Raw genomic sequence first — 12634 nt, forward strand, 5'->3', positions numbered from 1 at the left:
ATGTGGTCGGTGGAGGTACCTTGGACTTGGTCCTAGATTCAAGGATAAGGTTCAGCGATAACGTGGATGGATAACATATCGGCGATACGTTTACTCACATCTACTGAATCGTCGGTCTCGGGGGTGTCTGGGTGGCCACTGTCATAGCTGCTCAGCTGGGCCATTTCTAGAGGACCACAGACGAAAGAGTTACCCCACAGCCCAAACCACAGAGGAAGACCCCTCGGATTCAACCGGGGGTCCCGCTACGCAGGAGGGCATCGCCCTGCGTCTGTGGACGGTGTGGTTGGGGTGACTCTGTGGGTGGGGTGACTGTGTATTGTGATGGTGGGGTGACTGTTTACGCTGTAGACGGGGGGCATCATGTGTACGCTGTAGACGGGGGGCATCATGTGTACGCTGTAGACGGGGGGCATCATGTGTACGCTGTAGACGGGGGGCATCATGTGTATGGTGTGGACGGGGTAACTGTGTACGCTGTAGACGGGGGGCATCATGTGTACGCTGTAGACGGGGTGCATCATGTGTATGTGTTGCTGGGGGGGCCGGCAGAGAGCTGGTGTCACCGTACCCTCCAGGGGGTCTCTGGTGAGCCCCAGCTGGCTGATGATGTATCTGGGGATGTCCGACTTGATGCCCTGGCCCTCCTTGGCGTGGCCCTCTGCTGCCTCCAGCAGGTGGTAGAACTCCTCAGGGTCGAACTCCTGCACGGACACACGGAGAGAGAGGGGGGGCTGAACAGAGGAGCCCTGAACCGTCTGAGATGAGGAGAGCCCTGCTGGGGGGCCGACAGGCTCTTGGAGGGTGGGGTACTGGTGCTGAACACCAGCACTAGGATAGTGCTGTGTTATCACAGTGCTGTTCTTAGACATCCTGCGGGCCTCAATAAAAGCTACTTCTATTGGCTGTTTGAACACACAAGTGGTTCTGCATGTACGTGTAAGATGAGCATCACTGTGTCTAAGGTGGGCATGTGCTTCTCCTCCCCCCCTCAGTGCCCAGTGTCCACGGCCAAGGCCACAGACTCCCCCACACATTAAACCACAGTAACACCCACAGTGGGGCTGTGTGTAGGGCCCCCCTGCTGGGTGTCACGTGGTCATCAGTCAGGACTACACTCTGAACAGCGGGGCCAGCTCCCGTGTATGACTCATCTCTCCCCCATCCTCCCTCCCTCCCTCCCTCCCTCGCTATCGGATGGACTCTCATCTTGCCGTCCCTCGTTCCACCCTTATGGGTATTAACTCCCCTCTCATCTCTCCCCTCCTCTTCTCTCCCCTCTCTCCTCCTCCTCTCTCCCCTCTCTCCTCCTCCTCTCTCCCCTCCTCTCCTCTCTCCCCTCTCTCCTCCTCCTCTCTCCCCTCTCTCCTCCTCCTCTCTCCTCCTCCTCCTCCTCTCTCCCCTCTCTCCTCCTCCTCCTCTCTCCCCTCTCTCCTCCTCCTCTCTCCCCTCTCTCCTCCTCCTCTCTCCCCTCTCTCCCCTCTATCCTCCTCTTCTCTCTCCTCTCCCCTCATCTCTCCCCTCCTCCCCTCTCTCCTCTCTCCTCCTCCTCTCTCCCCTCTCTCCTCCTCCTCTCTCCCCTCTATCCTCTTCTTCTCTCCCCTCTCTCCTCCTCATCTCTCCCCCATCCTCCCTCCCTCCCTCCCTCCCTCGCTATCCGATGGACTCTCATCTTGCCGTCCCTCGTTCCACCCTTATTGGTATTAACTCCCCTCTCTCCTCCTCATCTCTCCCCTCTCTCCTCCTCCTCTCTCCCCTCTTCATCTCTCCCCTCTCTCCTCCTCCCCTCTCTCCCCTCTATCCTCCATTACTATCGTCTCATCTCTCGTCTTGGGTATCAGAGATGATCGTTGGGGGGATGGGGGGGTTACTGATATTAATAACAAAGCTGCACACTAGCAGTTATGAGAGGTGCAGAACTGCAAGTGTGTGTATGCAAACTCAATTACCCCTTCGTCTAATTAAAAATTCCCAGTGGAATGCAATTAATTAATTGCTCCGCTTAAATCTTTTGACACCGAGTGCAGGATTGATCTAGAATGTTAATTGAGCAGGAGCATAATAGTCTTTGCAGTGTGAAAATCCAATTACTTGTAAATATGGGAATATGCTTTACTGTAATTGTTGTAATTTACAGTGGCATGGAATATAAAAATGTTATGTCTTAATGGTGTACTGTAAGGCATATACTGTATTAATATTAATAGAAGCATTAAAAGTGAGTCAAGAAATAATCTTTCCATTCCCAAAAAATTAAAGACCAAGATGTGAGAGTATCATAATTCCACGCATTGAATGAATTCTAAACACATTTCTAATAATAGTAGTAATTATAAAAACATCTAGTTTGCCACAAAGGTTCATGAGGAAGAAATGAACCCTGATGACTAAAAGGTTTGGCTGCGCGCTGCGCGCTGCGCGGCGACTCTTACCAGACACTCCAGCAGGCGAGCAGGCCGGGCGATCACGATCATCAGCTTCCTGACCAGCTGCGTCACGAAGGCCACCTCCACGCTCTCAGAGCGCTCGTGGGCCTGGAAACACAGGACCTCACGTTACTCACACGCTACAGTGGACACACACAGGACCTCCCGTTACTCACATGTTACAGTAGACTGTTCTCACAGTACTCACACGTTACAGTGGACACACAAAGGACCTCACGTAACTCACATGTTACAGTGGACTGTTCACAATGTCTACTGCGATTCAGGACCTTTACTGAATACAGGGTTCTTGGAGCCCAGCACCAATGCTAAATGTGTACCAGGATAATATATTAATATGCATTAGGAGCTTGTCCTCTCTATAACCCCAATGAAAGCAGCTCTGGGGTTTGATAACATGGATAACAATCCAAGGGACGTTATGGCTGGAGATGAAACCAGTTGATGGTTTGGCCTCATCGATTGGCTACATCAATGGCTATAGTCTGTGTTTCTTTGATTCTTCATTCAGTGCCTTCTGTATTCGGCTCTTCCTCTGACCTTGGAGTGGCTGAACCACTCCCCGGCCTTCACCAAGAAGAAGCAAATGAACGGGCAGACAAACGTCATCTCTAGGACCATCTCTTCTGGCTTAACCAGGCAACGCAAGGTCCTTTAAATCAGCATTCCTCTCGCCTCACATTCATCCTAAAACACCCTGCCAGCGCCGAGACAGAGCAATTTATCACCGATCCACAGTATCAGACCGGGAACACATCCCCTGGCTCCCAGCACTACTGGGAGAGAGAACTGGGAGAAAGAATGGGTTGAAACGCAAAGTGTGTGTATGCTTGAGTTAAACATGCATCATGTTGCGGGCCTGTGTGTGTGTCTTCCACCAGGCACGCGGTCGTCCCCAGTGTCTGCATGGCCGGCCGGTGGAGAGCCTGTTAATAAACAATGTGTTGGCCTTGGCCCGTGTGTGGGAGCGGGCTAATAGAGACACGACGGGGCCCGCGGACAGACAGACGGCCAGCACCCCGCGGGGCCCCCCGTGCCCCCCCACGGGCCCTGAATAATTTATAACTGTAATGAAAGCCGGAGATGAGAGCCGCTGTTTATGTACTGTATGTGTGTGCTAAATACAGGTATGGAGCGCGCTGTGTGCGGCGATATGGGAGCGTGGGAGATTGATTATGTGTGGTCACCGTATAGCGCTGTGATCGGTGAATAATGGACGGCTGAGGGACTGCCTTGAGGGGCAGGCTGGCTAATTAACCAGTCAGAGTGTGTGTGTGTGTGTGTGTGTGTGTGTGTGTGTGTGTGTGTGTGTGTGTGTGTGTGTGTGTGTGTGTGTGTGGACTGTATATATCTGGTTGTCAGGTGCACTGTATATCCACAACCAAGCGTCTAATGGGAGACCGTGTCCCTCGTGGCCATGGAAATGATATGTTCACAGCTTGTATGTGTTGTTGGCACACAGTATTCCATCTCAAAGGGAAGGTCAACAAAGACAACCACGTCATTCCCAATGTAACGCGTTTACCCATGACTTCTTTCCTCTGCTGGACTTCAGCTGCTCCTTTGTAGAAGATAACCCCATGCTGAAGGTTATTGCGGCGCTTTATGAAAGAAGGACCATTCTACAAAGATTTGTATGACTGTTGACTTTCTTTTTTTTTTTCACAGTGCTGGGAGTTTTTTTTCCTAAGCTTAAGTTGTGATCCAGAAACCTTCACAAAGGTAAATGACATCCTCCTCTGGCTGGAGCCTCCAGAACAAGGAAAGCGAACGAGAGTGACTGATGGGGATGCTGGGGACCAATCGACATGCTGTGATGGATGAACCACTGCTGAGTGTGCACTGTCTCCCCCCCCCATACCCTCAGGTGACCGACAGCGGGATCTAACAGGGTCTCCCAGGGTTGGCTCCAGGGCATGGCCAGGCGACGGGGTAGGGGGTTGCCATGGTGATAGCGTGGCGGGTCACAGCGTCCCCTGATGGTGGGGCTCCGGCTGCTGGAGACAGCGCTCTGGCCCCTCTGACGGGGAGAGAGATGAGAGGCCTGAGGCACGAGGGGATGGAGAGGTCGGGGGAGTGACCACCTGCACATCCACGGTGGGGATGGAGACGGAGCAGAACAAAGGAGCTGGACGACCCGCGACGACGTCATGCATGTCCCTGGCCAACCTGCCCTTCTGCCCCATAGCCCGGAGAGACAACCACGGCCAACAGACCCTCTGAGGCTGAAGGAGCTCTCTGCTTGGAGTGTGTCTGCTGCTTCGTGGCCTTCAGCCTCACTCAGACAATAACACAGGCAGCTGACATTACCAGGGAAGGTCTAAGTTAACTGAAGCATCGAGAGGAGCATGCTTTTTTAATAATTTAAGCATTAACACAGGTATATATAACCATGAAAAGTGATGAAAACAGCTAATTAAAACTAAATTATTAAAGATAAAAATATGTAAGTAATACATGACTCAATGAATCTCCAAACTACTAATGAGATCTCTAGAGCTCTATGACCCACGGACCGGTAGGCCTATGATGCCGGACAACTGATCACTCACAATCAATTTAACGGCGCAGGTTCAGCACCTTATTGATTGGTTTTTCCAACGACATTACGCGGTTTCTTTTAGCAGGCAACCAACGTGTCTGATCAAACTCTCCAACTCCACTGAAGTGTGAGGAGGCCCAGACACAACCACAGAACCATAGCAATTTTTCGCTTTGGCAACATGAAAGAGTTTCATCACTCCAACAAAAAGCCGGACTAAATTGAACCGAAATGGACTCAACTGAGCAGTCTGGAACTCCCTCCTTTCTCCAGCTCTTTGCGCACACCTTCCACTCGCTTCTGCTCATCATCTCTCCCAGCAGCTCCTCTTCGTCCTCAAGCCTCCTCTGCCACGACACTCCAGACATGACTCCGTCCAAAAGGATCAACACCCGCCACAGGACCCCCAGAGAGCGACGCAGCCGTAGGCTGTGGCAGACCGCCATTCCACCCGCTCACTGCCTCATGGCCGGCTTGTTGTGACCGCGCTGGCTGCTCCCCTAACACCTCCCCCTCTAGCACCTGCGGCCAATCAGAGGCTAACAGGTGATGTCATCCTCCAGCCTGCGATGGCGACAGGGTCGTGTGTGTGTGTGTGTGTTTAGGATGTGCTCCAAGTGGTGGAATGTCTTGACTGAGATCGGACCCCCTCCAGAAGCTCCCCCCCACACACCTCCCCCTCCCCGACTCAGGGAGAGAGCAGGATGCTTCCATCAGCCAATCACAGACATCCCCCCCCCCCCCCCCCCTCCCTGGTCCCTAAACTGTGTATCCCTCCTTCTCCCCCCCCCCCCCCCCACACACCTCCCTCCGTCTGGGAGAGTCATCCGTCAGCGCTGCTGACTGCTGGAGGGTGAAATTAAAATAGGGGTGGGTGATGCCTCTATGTGGGGACGAGAGAGAGAGAGGGAGAGGGAGAGGGAGAGAGAGAGAGAGAGAGAGGGAGAGGGAGAGAGAGAGAGAATGTATATCCCTACAGTATGGAAGGTCACTATGAGGCCACTGGGAACCATAATGTCAGCGGTCCACACACACGGGGAGGGGGGGGGGCCGTATGGCTCGGCCTCAGGCAGCACCTGCAGCGATCATCTTCTCCTGGCCGTTGGGCCGGTCAGAAGCAGGCTGGCTCGCGGCTATGACATCACTGGCCAGAGACAGCCCTAACGATGATGGGTGAGGCAGGGGGGGGTGCGTCACCGGGTGAGTTGGTCCTCACCAGACCGACCGTGACCGGGGGGGGGTGGGGGGGTGTACACTCACACATGATGTCTCACTCCGGAGAGGTGTGTGAGTCCAACACCTGGAATCAGGCCATACAGGCTGTCCCGGTCCCGGGGTGAGAGACGGGGGTAAGAACTGGGAATGAACATCCTCTGTTGGTCCAGATGCACTTACAGGTCAACAGCAGACGAAGGCTGTTTTCATCCATACAAGAACACACTCACATCCTCCACAAGGCCCAGCTGGGTGGAGAACCCACTCACATCCTCCACAAGGCCAAGCTGCGTGGAGAACCCACTCACATCCTCCACAAGGCCCAGCTGCGTGGAGAACCCACTCACATCCTCCCCCAGGCCCAGCAGAGGGGAGAACCCACTCACATCCTCCCCCAGGCCCAGCTGGGTGGAGGACCCACTCACATCCTCCCCCAGGCCCAGCTGGGTGGAGGACCCACTCACATCCTCCCCCAGGCCCAGCTGGGTGGAGGACCCACTCACATCCTCCCCCAGGTCTAGTGTTGGCCGTGCGGTGAACACTCACATCCTGCATCAGCTTCTCCAGGCTCTCCTGCAGCTCGTAGAAGTAGCGCGAGGTGATGAGGCCCTCGCGGCTCTTCTGCAGGCAGTCCCTGGACAGCTCCGTCAGCTGGTGGTGGATGAAGCTCAGCACCCCGTCCGCCAGCGGCTGCACCGTGTCCGGGGCCGAGGACGAGAGCAGCTCCGCCAGGCGCACCTCCATCTGAGCCCTGGCCTGGGGGGAGGGGTGGGGGGGAGGGGTGAGGAGGGGTGGGGGGAAGGGGTGAGGAGGGGGGAGGAGAGGGAGTCACAGGGCAGGCTTTGAGACGGATAAACGGTCGTTCATTGAACATTAAAGAAGGCTAATCAAATAGAATGCAAGATCCTTTTATTTTGCTATTAATAATTAAGAAATATTGATCCACTGTTAAAATGTTAAGCTATGACGTGAAGCTGATTGAAGAAATCCATTATTGAAGGTGTTTTTTTTTCTGCATACATACCTTGGGGAACCTCTCCTTGTACACATGATTCATCATCACGATCTCATGGTCAAAGGAGATGGGGGAGCGCCCAGGGCTACGGATAAAACACACAGGTTAGAAAGAAATGAGTTGGTGAAACAAATCCCTCCCATCCCGATGTCGGATTAGTATGGACTGAGGCAAGCGGAATGTACGTCCCGGTATAGAAGCTTACTGAGAGCGGGTTTGTGTTGGACAAAATAACTTTGAGAAGACCCCTATGGTGTGTGTGTGTGTGTGTGTGTGTGTGTGTGTGTGTGTGTGTGTGTGTGTGTGTGTGTGTGTGTGTGTGTGTGTGTGTGTGTGTGTGTGTGTCATAGAGGCAGACCACATGGGGTTACAACGATGTCCATGACAGCGCCCGCTTCAAAACCTCCCCGATAATGACAGGCATGGCTGAACGCGGCCGCTCCCAGACCGAGCAGCGCGCGTCTCCCGAGACCAGAACCTCCCGTGTGTTGGAGAGCAGCGTCCCTGTGTCTGTCAGTACCAGGTCACTGGTTCAAGGGTCAGTCCTCCAGACACCAGAGACAGAGAAGCTTCTCTCCTTTAGTCCATCGGGGGCCCCAAAGAACACAATCTCCCAGTAACCCGAGGCCCTCATTGCCCCGGGATCCCAGCTGAATAACTGGCCTTCCCTCTCCGAGGCGATCGCTGTTTGATTACCCCTCCGCTGTCTCTGAAGTGAGACATCACAGCGGCACTGCCCTCCACCTGCCTTGGCCTTCATTCACAACACGACAGCAGTGAGAGGGGGCAGGTCCTATGAGGACCGACCGTGTGTGAACACAGGATGTCATGTTTTATCATGGATAGATTCTGATCTGGCGGCCATAAATGAAGCCGTCAATATGATAAGTAACCGCACCTTCTATAAGCTCCACCAAACTCTCCAGTTGTTGAACTCTTATGTTTTGGTGCCTACTCCAATTTTGATTGTATGCTCTGCTTTGGATGAATACATCTTCAAAATGACTAAATATTAAATAAAAACTATGCAGTCCAGTTTGTAAATGTCTTGACCCCTACTTCTTCCAGCTTATCTGCTATTAACTGTGTAATTCTATGTGAAATCGAATAAAAATAATAATTAATAAAAAATATATTTTTAATCTCATTGAGACCCATCTGGTAAAAAAAAAAGAAGGTAAAATCAATTAAATAATTGTTACTATGACAAATAATGAAAGCAACTGTTAATAATAGAACTATTGTGATCATTTAAATTGATAAACAAGTACCCTACTGAACACAGCAATAAGCCAAGGAAATACTTATTGAAAGACAAAGACAAACCCAGCCCAGACGCACTGGAGAGAGCAGGTAAGAGCTCCGTCTGCCTGGGTGAGGCATCGACAGACCAGGGGGGAGGAGGGGGAGGAGGGGGGAGGCAGACACGTGACCGGGAGGGATGAGGTAATGCTTTAGGTCATACACTGGCAGTGTTATGGCCAATTACAGAGCCTAATAGATATGAGAGCACCTCCAATGTGACACATAGGTCAAATATCACAACCGCACTCGATCAACAGCAATACTGAGCAAGAAGTGCGTGATGTGATGCGGACAAAACAAAAAAGACACAAACGCCATCTCTGAATTAATGAGTTGTCCAATCCAATCCAAGGGTGTTACATTGGCAGGCGTGGTGGGAAAAGGTCTGTTCTAGAGACTTATGGATGTCTTTTCATTTCAGGGATCTTCCCCTGGCACTGGCAGGATGATGTCTATATTAAAATGAGATAAGGGCCCTCTCTCGGGGATAGGAAACACAGAACGCTAGACAAAGGCTAATGAGGATGAGGCTATTAGCCCGCCTTAATGGGAAACAGAAATGTCATTGGACGATACGTAAAGAAAAAATTACACATCGTTATTTTGATCAATAATGTTCATGAGATTGCACTACTTTACCCTGAACTTTATAGGAAAGTTCTTGTTTTGAGGTTGAGATGATTAATGGGATAAAAAAAAAAGTGATACACACTGAATGCATGGCATTATGAAGTTCTAAATGTTTTACACACTATTTTTTATTGAATTCTAAATGTGCAGCGTAAAATAGACTTTGGGGAGGAGAGATGATGTCACTTTTGTGACAAAGGCACTAAAAATGCAAACGAGCGCATTGGTGGAGATGATTAGTGAAGTAAATCAGATGAGACATCTGATTAGAGCTATGAGATAGGGAGAGCTAGACAGGGGAGAGAGCGAGAGAGAGCGAGCGAGAGAGAGGGAGCGAGAGAGAGAGAGAGAGAGAGAGAGCGAGGGAGAGAAAGCAAGAGAGAGAGCGAGCGAGAGTGCTGCTATTTCATAACTACGGTAGGCAGCTTGGGAAATGAAAAACCTAATTGACCGTGACAGAGAGAGGTGGGGAGGCTAAATGTGTGAGTCTGTGTGGGTAAAACAAGTTATCTATATATTGACAAAATCTCTGACCTTAAGATTTGCCTGTGGAGCGTGAATAGATATTTATGAATATATATGTAATTGTGGATTAATCTGATGAGTATTATTTGTGTAAGAAGTCAGAGTAAAAGTAATTAATACAACTACAAACAATATTGTGTAGCTGACCTGAAACCGCTAAATTGACTAATCCTAGGTTTGTTTTGGACGAGCCTTCCAAATTGTGCAGACATGTTTAACTTCTCCGCTGCCCGCAGGCACATGAACATGTGTGGCACGTAGAACACGATGAGGGTGGGCTGCTAGTAGACAGGAAGAGTAGGAGGGTGAGACAGACATGCAGGCTCACTGGAGAGTGAGAGGGGTAGCCATGGTGAGCTACAGGGTGAAGGCTGCTCACAGACGAATGAAGGATCCAGAGGAGGGAAGAGAACGATGAATGGGAAACAAAGAGTTAGGCTAAGGGAAGGTGGCTCTTTAGAGCGACAGCAGCTCTCCAGCCCTCACAGAAAAGACTCAATTTGCATCTCATTAATCTATGCCGCCCTCATTATTCATTGTAACTGACATACGTGTTCCACACGTGCACCGACACACACACACACTCATGCACACCAATCCATGCACACATAAACACACACCAGTCCTGCCCATCATCCTAAATCTCTAGAGTCATCTTGCTGTCTGCCAGTGCCCTCAGTGTCTTTTTATTTTCTTCACTCTTCTGAGGCGGATGTCTGCCTTTTTATTACCTTTCTTTCTATCTCTGTCAGTCAGCCCCCCCCTCCCCCCCAGCAGTGATTCAGCCTGCGACAGGAAGGGTTGGACACTCCGACCGGTGGGCTGAATGAACCAGTGTGAACCGGTCTCCACCGCGTGGCCACTTGGCACCCAGGGGCGTGAGGCCAGGTCTGTTCTCCAGACACAGCGCTCGGCGCCCGAGGCTCCTGTCGCCCGGCTACTGCGGAGCTACGGGACAGGGCTCTGGGTCTCTACATGGAGGCCAGCCGCTCCTGGGGACGGCCGCTACCCCCTGGTACGCCCCAGAGCACTTCATCTGCCCAGCTCTACCCCCTGGTACCCCCAGAGCCCTTCATCTGCCCAGCGCACGACGCTACCGGCTGCTGCTAATGCTGGGCCGACAAATCAACACACACACACACACACACACACACACACACACACACACACACACACACACACACACACACACACACACACACACACACACACACACACACACACACACACACACACACACACACACACCTCTCTAGGGGGGACTCACATTAAATCATTCTAGTGCTGAGATATGACGCTGAACGAGCACGTCAGGAGGAGAGCTGGTTAATACTGAGCTGGTTAGATACTGAGCCGGTTAGATACTGAGCCGGTTAGATACTGAGCCGGTTAGATACTGAGCCGGTTAGATACTGAGCCGGTTAGATACTGAGCCGGTTAGTTACTGAGCCGGTTAGATACTGGGCCGGTTGGAATCTGAGCCGGTTAGATACTGAGCCGGTTAGATACTGAGCCGTTTAGATACTGAGCCGGTTAGATACTGAGCCGGTTAGATACTGAGCCGGTTAGATACTGAGCCGGTTAGTTACTGAGCCGGTTAGATACTGAGCCGGTTAGATACTGAGCCGGTTAGATACTGAGCCGGTTAGATACTGAGCCGGTTAGATACTGAGCCTGTTAGATACTGAGCCGGTTAGATACTGAGCCGGTTAGATACTGAGCCGGTTAGATACTGAGCCGGTTAGATACTGAGCCGGTTAGATACTGAGCCGGTTAGATACTGAGCCGGTTAGATACTGAGCTGGTGGAACACAGCTCGGCAAAGTGCTAAAGTACCGGTAATGAGATGACATTTGAGATGCGTAAAAAAAAAGAGCGTAAATATGAGAATTGCACGTAGGGGAATGATATGGATGGACAACGAAGAAGGCAGATATAACGATGCATTTTGACCACCTTTCAGTACGGCAAGACAAAACAGCAGCTGATGGACAGAGGGGTAAATAGAGGGAAGAGTCACTTTGGAGGCTGGGAAGTTGACAGTGAGGGATTACAGCGAGGCGGTGAACTTGTATGGATATCTCCCCGCTAAAGGTCCAGGGCTCTGGGGGGGGGGCAGGATGATAAGCAGTCTGAGGGGGACAGATAGCGTTGGAGAAATCCCTCCGCACTGACAGGGTGAGGAGCTCAGGCCCGCTCACTGCTGTCATGGCAGTGTCTGTCAGACCAACCTGACCTTCTAAAGACGGACACAGAGAGACACTCACACACACACACACACACGTACACTCCTATCCAGCTAGATAGGACCTCAAGGCGGGATGGGGGGCAGCCAAAGTTTGTTGTTCCGGACAGGTGTGGTAAAACTGATATATACACACAATAATTGGGCAAACCTGATTAAAGGATTTCAACAATTATTCCTTTATGGGATGGTGTCTGCGATCTTGTGTTTGTGTGTGCGTACGTCCTGTAGGTGGTGTGTGTGTGTGTGTGTGTGTGTGTGTGTGTGTGTGTGTGTGTGTGTGTGTGTGTGTGTGTGTGTGTGTGTGTGTGTGTCGGCCCACCTGAGGCTGCGGGAGCGAGGCCTCATGTTGGGCGAGCGGCGTCCCTCCTCGTCGGTGATGCTCTCCGAGCTGAAGTGCTTGGTGAGGAAGTGGAGCTCGTCCGGCGTGGGCTGGAAGGGGAGCTGGTGCAGCTTCTCCTGGGACGAACAGGAGGACTGGGAGGAGCAGAGAGACCACACGTTACAGCCAGCAGCTCCCCCGGTGGAACGGAGGACGGGACACACCGCAGATCGCGCTGCGCGCCTCGTTGTTATGGAAGGTACAACAGGAGGACTAGCATGGAGGCTGCTACGGTTAGCTTCACTGCTTCACTTCAGTCACATAGACCAACATCTTATTTTACACAAGAGTAAAGTTATTAAGCTTCGTTCCTCAACAGCCACATAGC

At 51.7% G+C, this 12634-nt stretch overlaps 1 protein-coding gene across 14 annotated transcripts in view; it reads right to left on the reverse strand.

Annotated features, from left to right (window-relative positions):
• mast2 (microtubule associated serine/threonine kinase 2) overlaps positions 1 to 12634 on the reverse strand; it is a 107816-nt gene that overhangs the window by 13871 nt on the left and 81311 nt on the right. For 13 of the 14 annotated variants that reach the window (XM_060067080.1, XM_060067087.1, XM_060067078.1 and 10 more), the window contains 6 exons: positions 12247 to 12401; positions 7229 to 7304; positions 6751 to 6960; positions 2433 to 2534; positions 572 to 704; positions 99 to 166 (listed from right to left, as the gene is read on the reverse strand). In XM_060067080.1, coding sequence (XP_059923063.1) covers positions 99 to 166; positions 572 to 704; positions 2433 to 2534; positions 6751 to 6960; positions 7229 to 7304; positions 12247 to 12401 — 744 coding nt within the window. Of the gene's footprint in view, positions 1 to 94; positions 167 to 571; positions 705 to 2432; positions 2535 to 6750; positions 6961 to 7228; positions 7305 to 12246; positions 12402 to 12634 lie in introns of all 14 variants that reach the window. The other variant, XM_060067077.1, reaches the window with a different exon arrangement.

This window comes from Gadus macrocephalus, chromosome 12 (genome assembly GCF_031168955.1).
Source record: "Gadus macrocephalus chromosome 12, ASM3116895v1".
Lineage (NCBI taxonomy): Eukaryota > Metazoa > Chordata > Actinopteri > Gadiformes > Gadidae > Gadus > Gadus macrocephalus.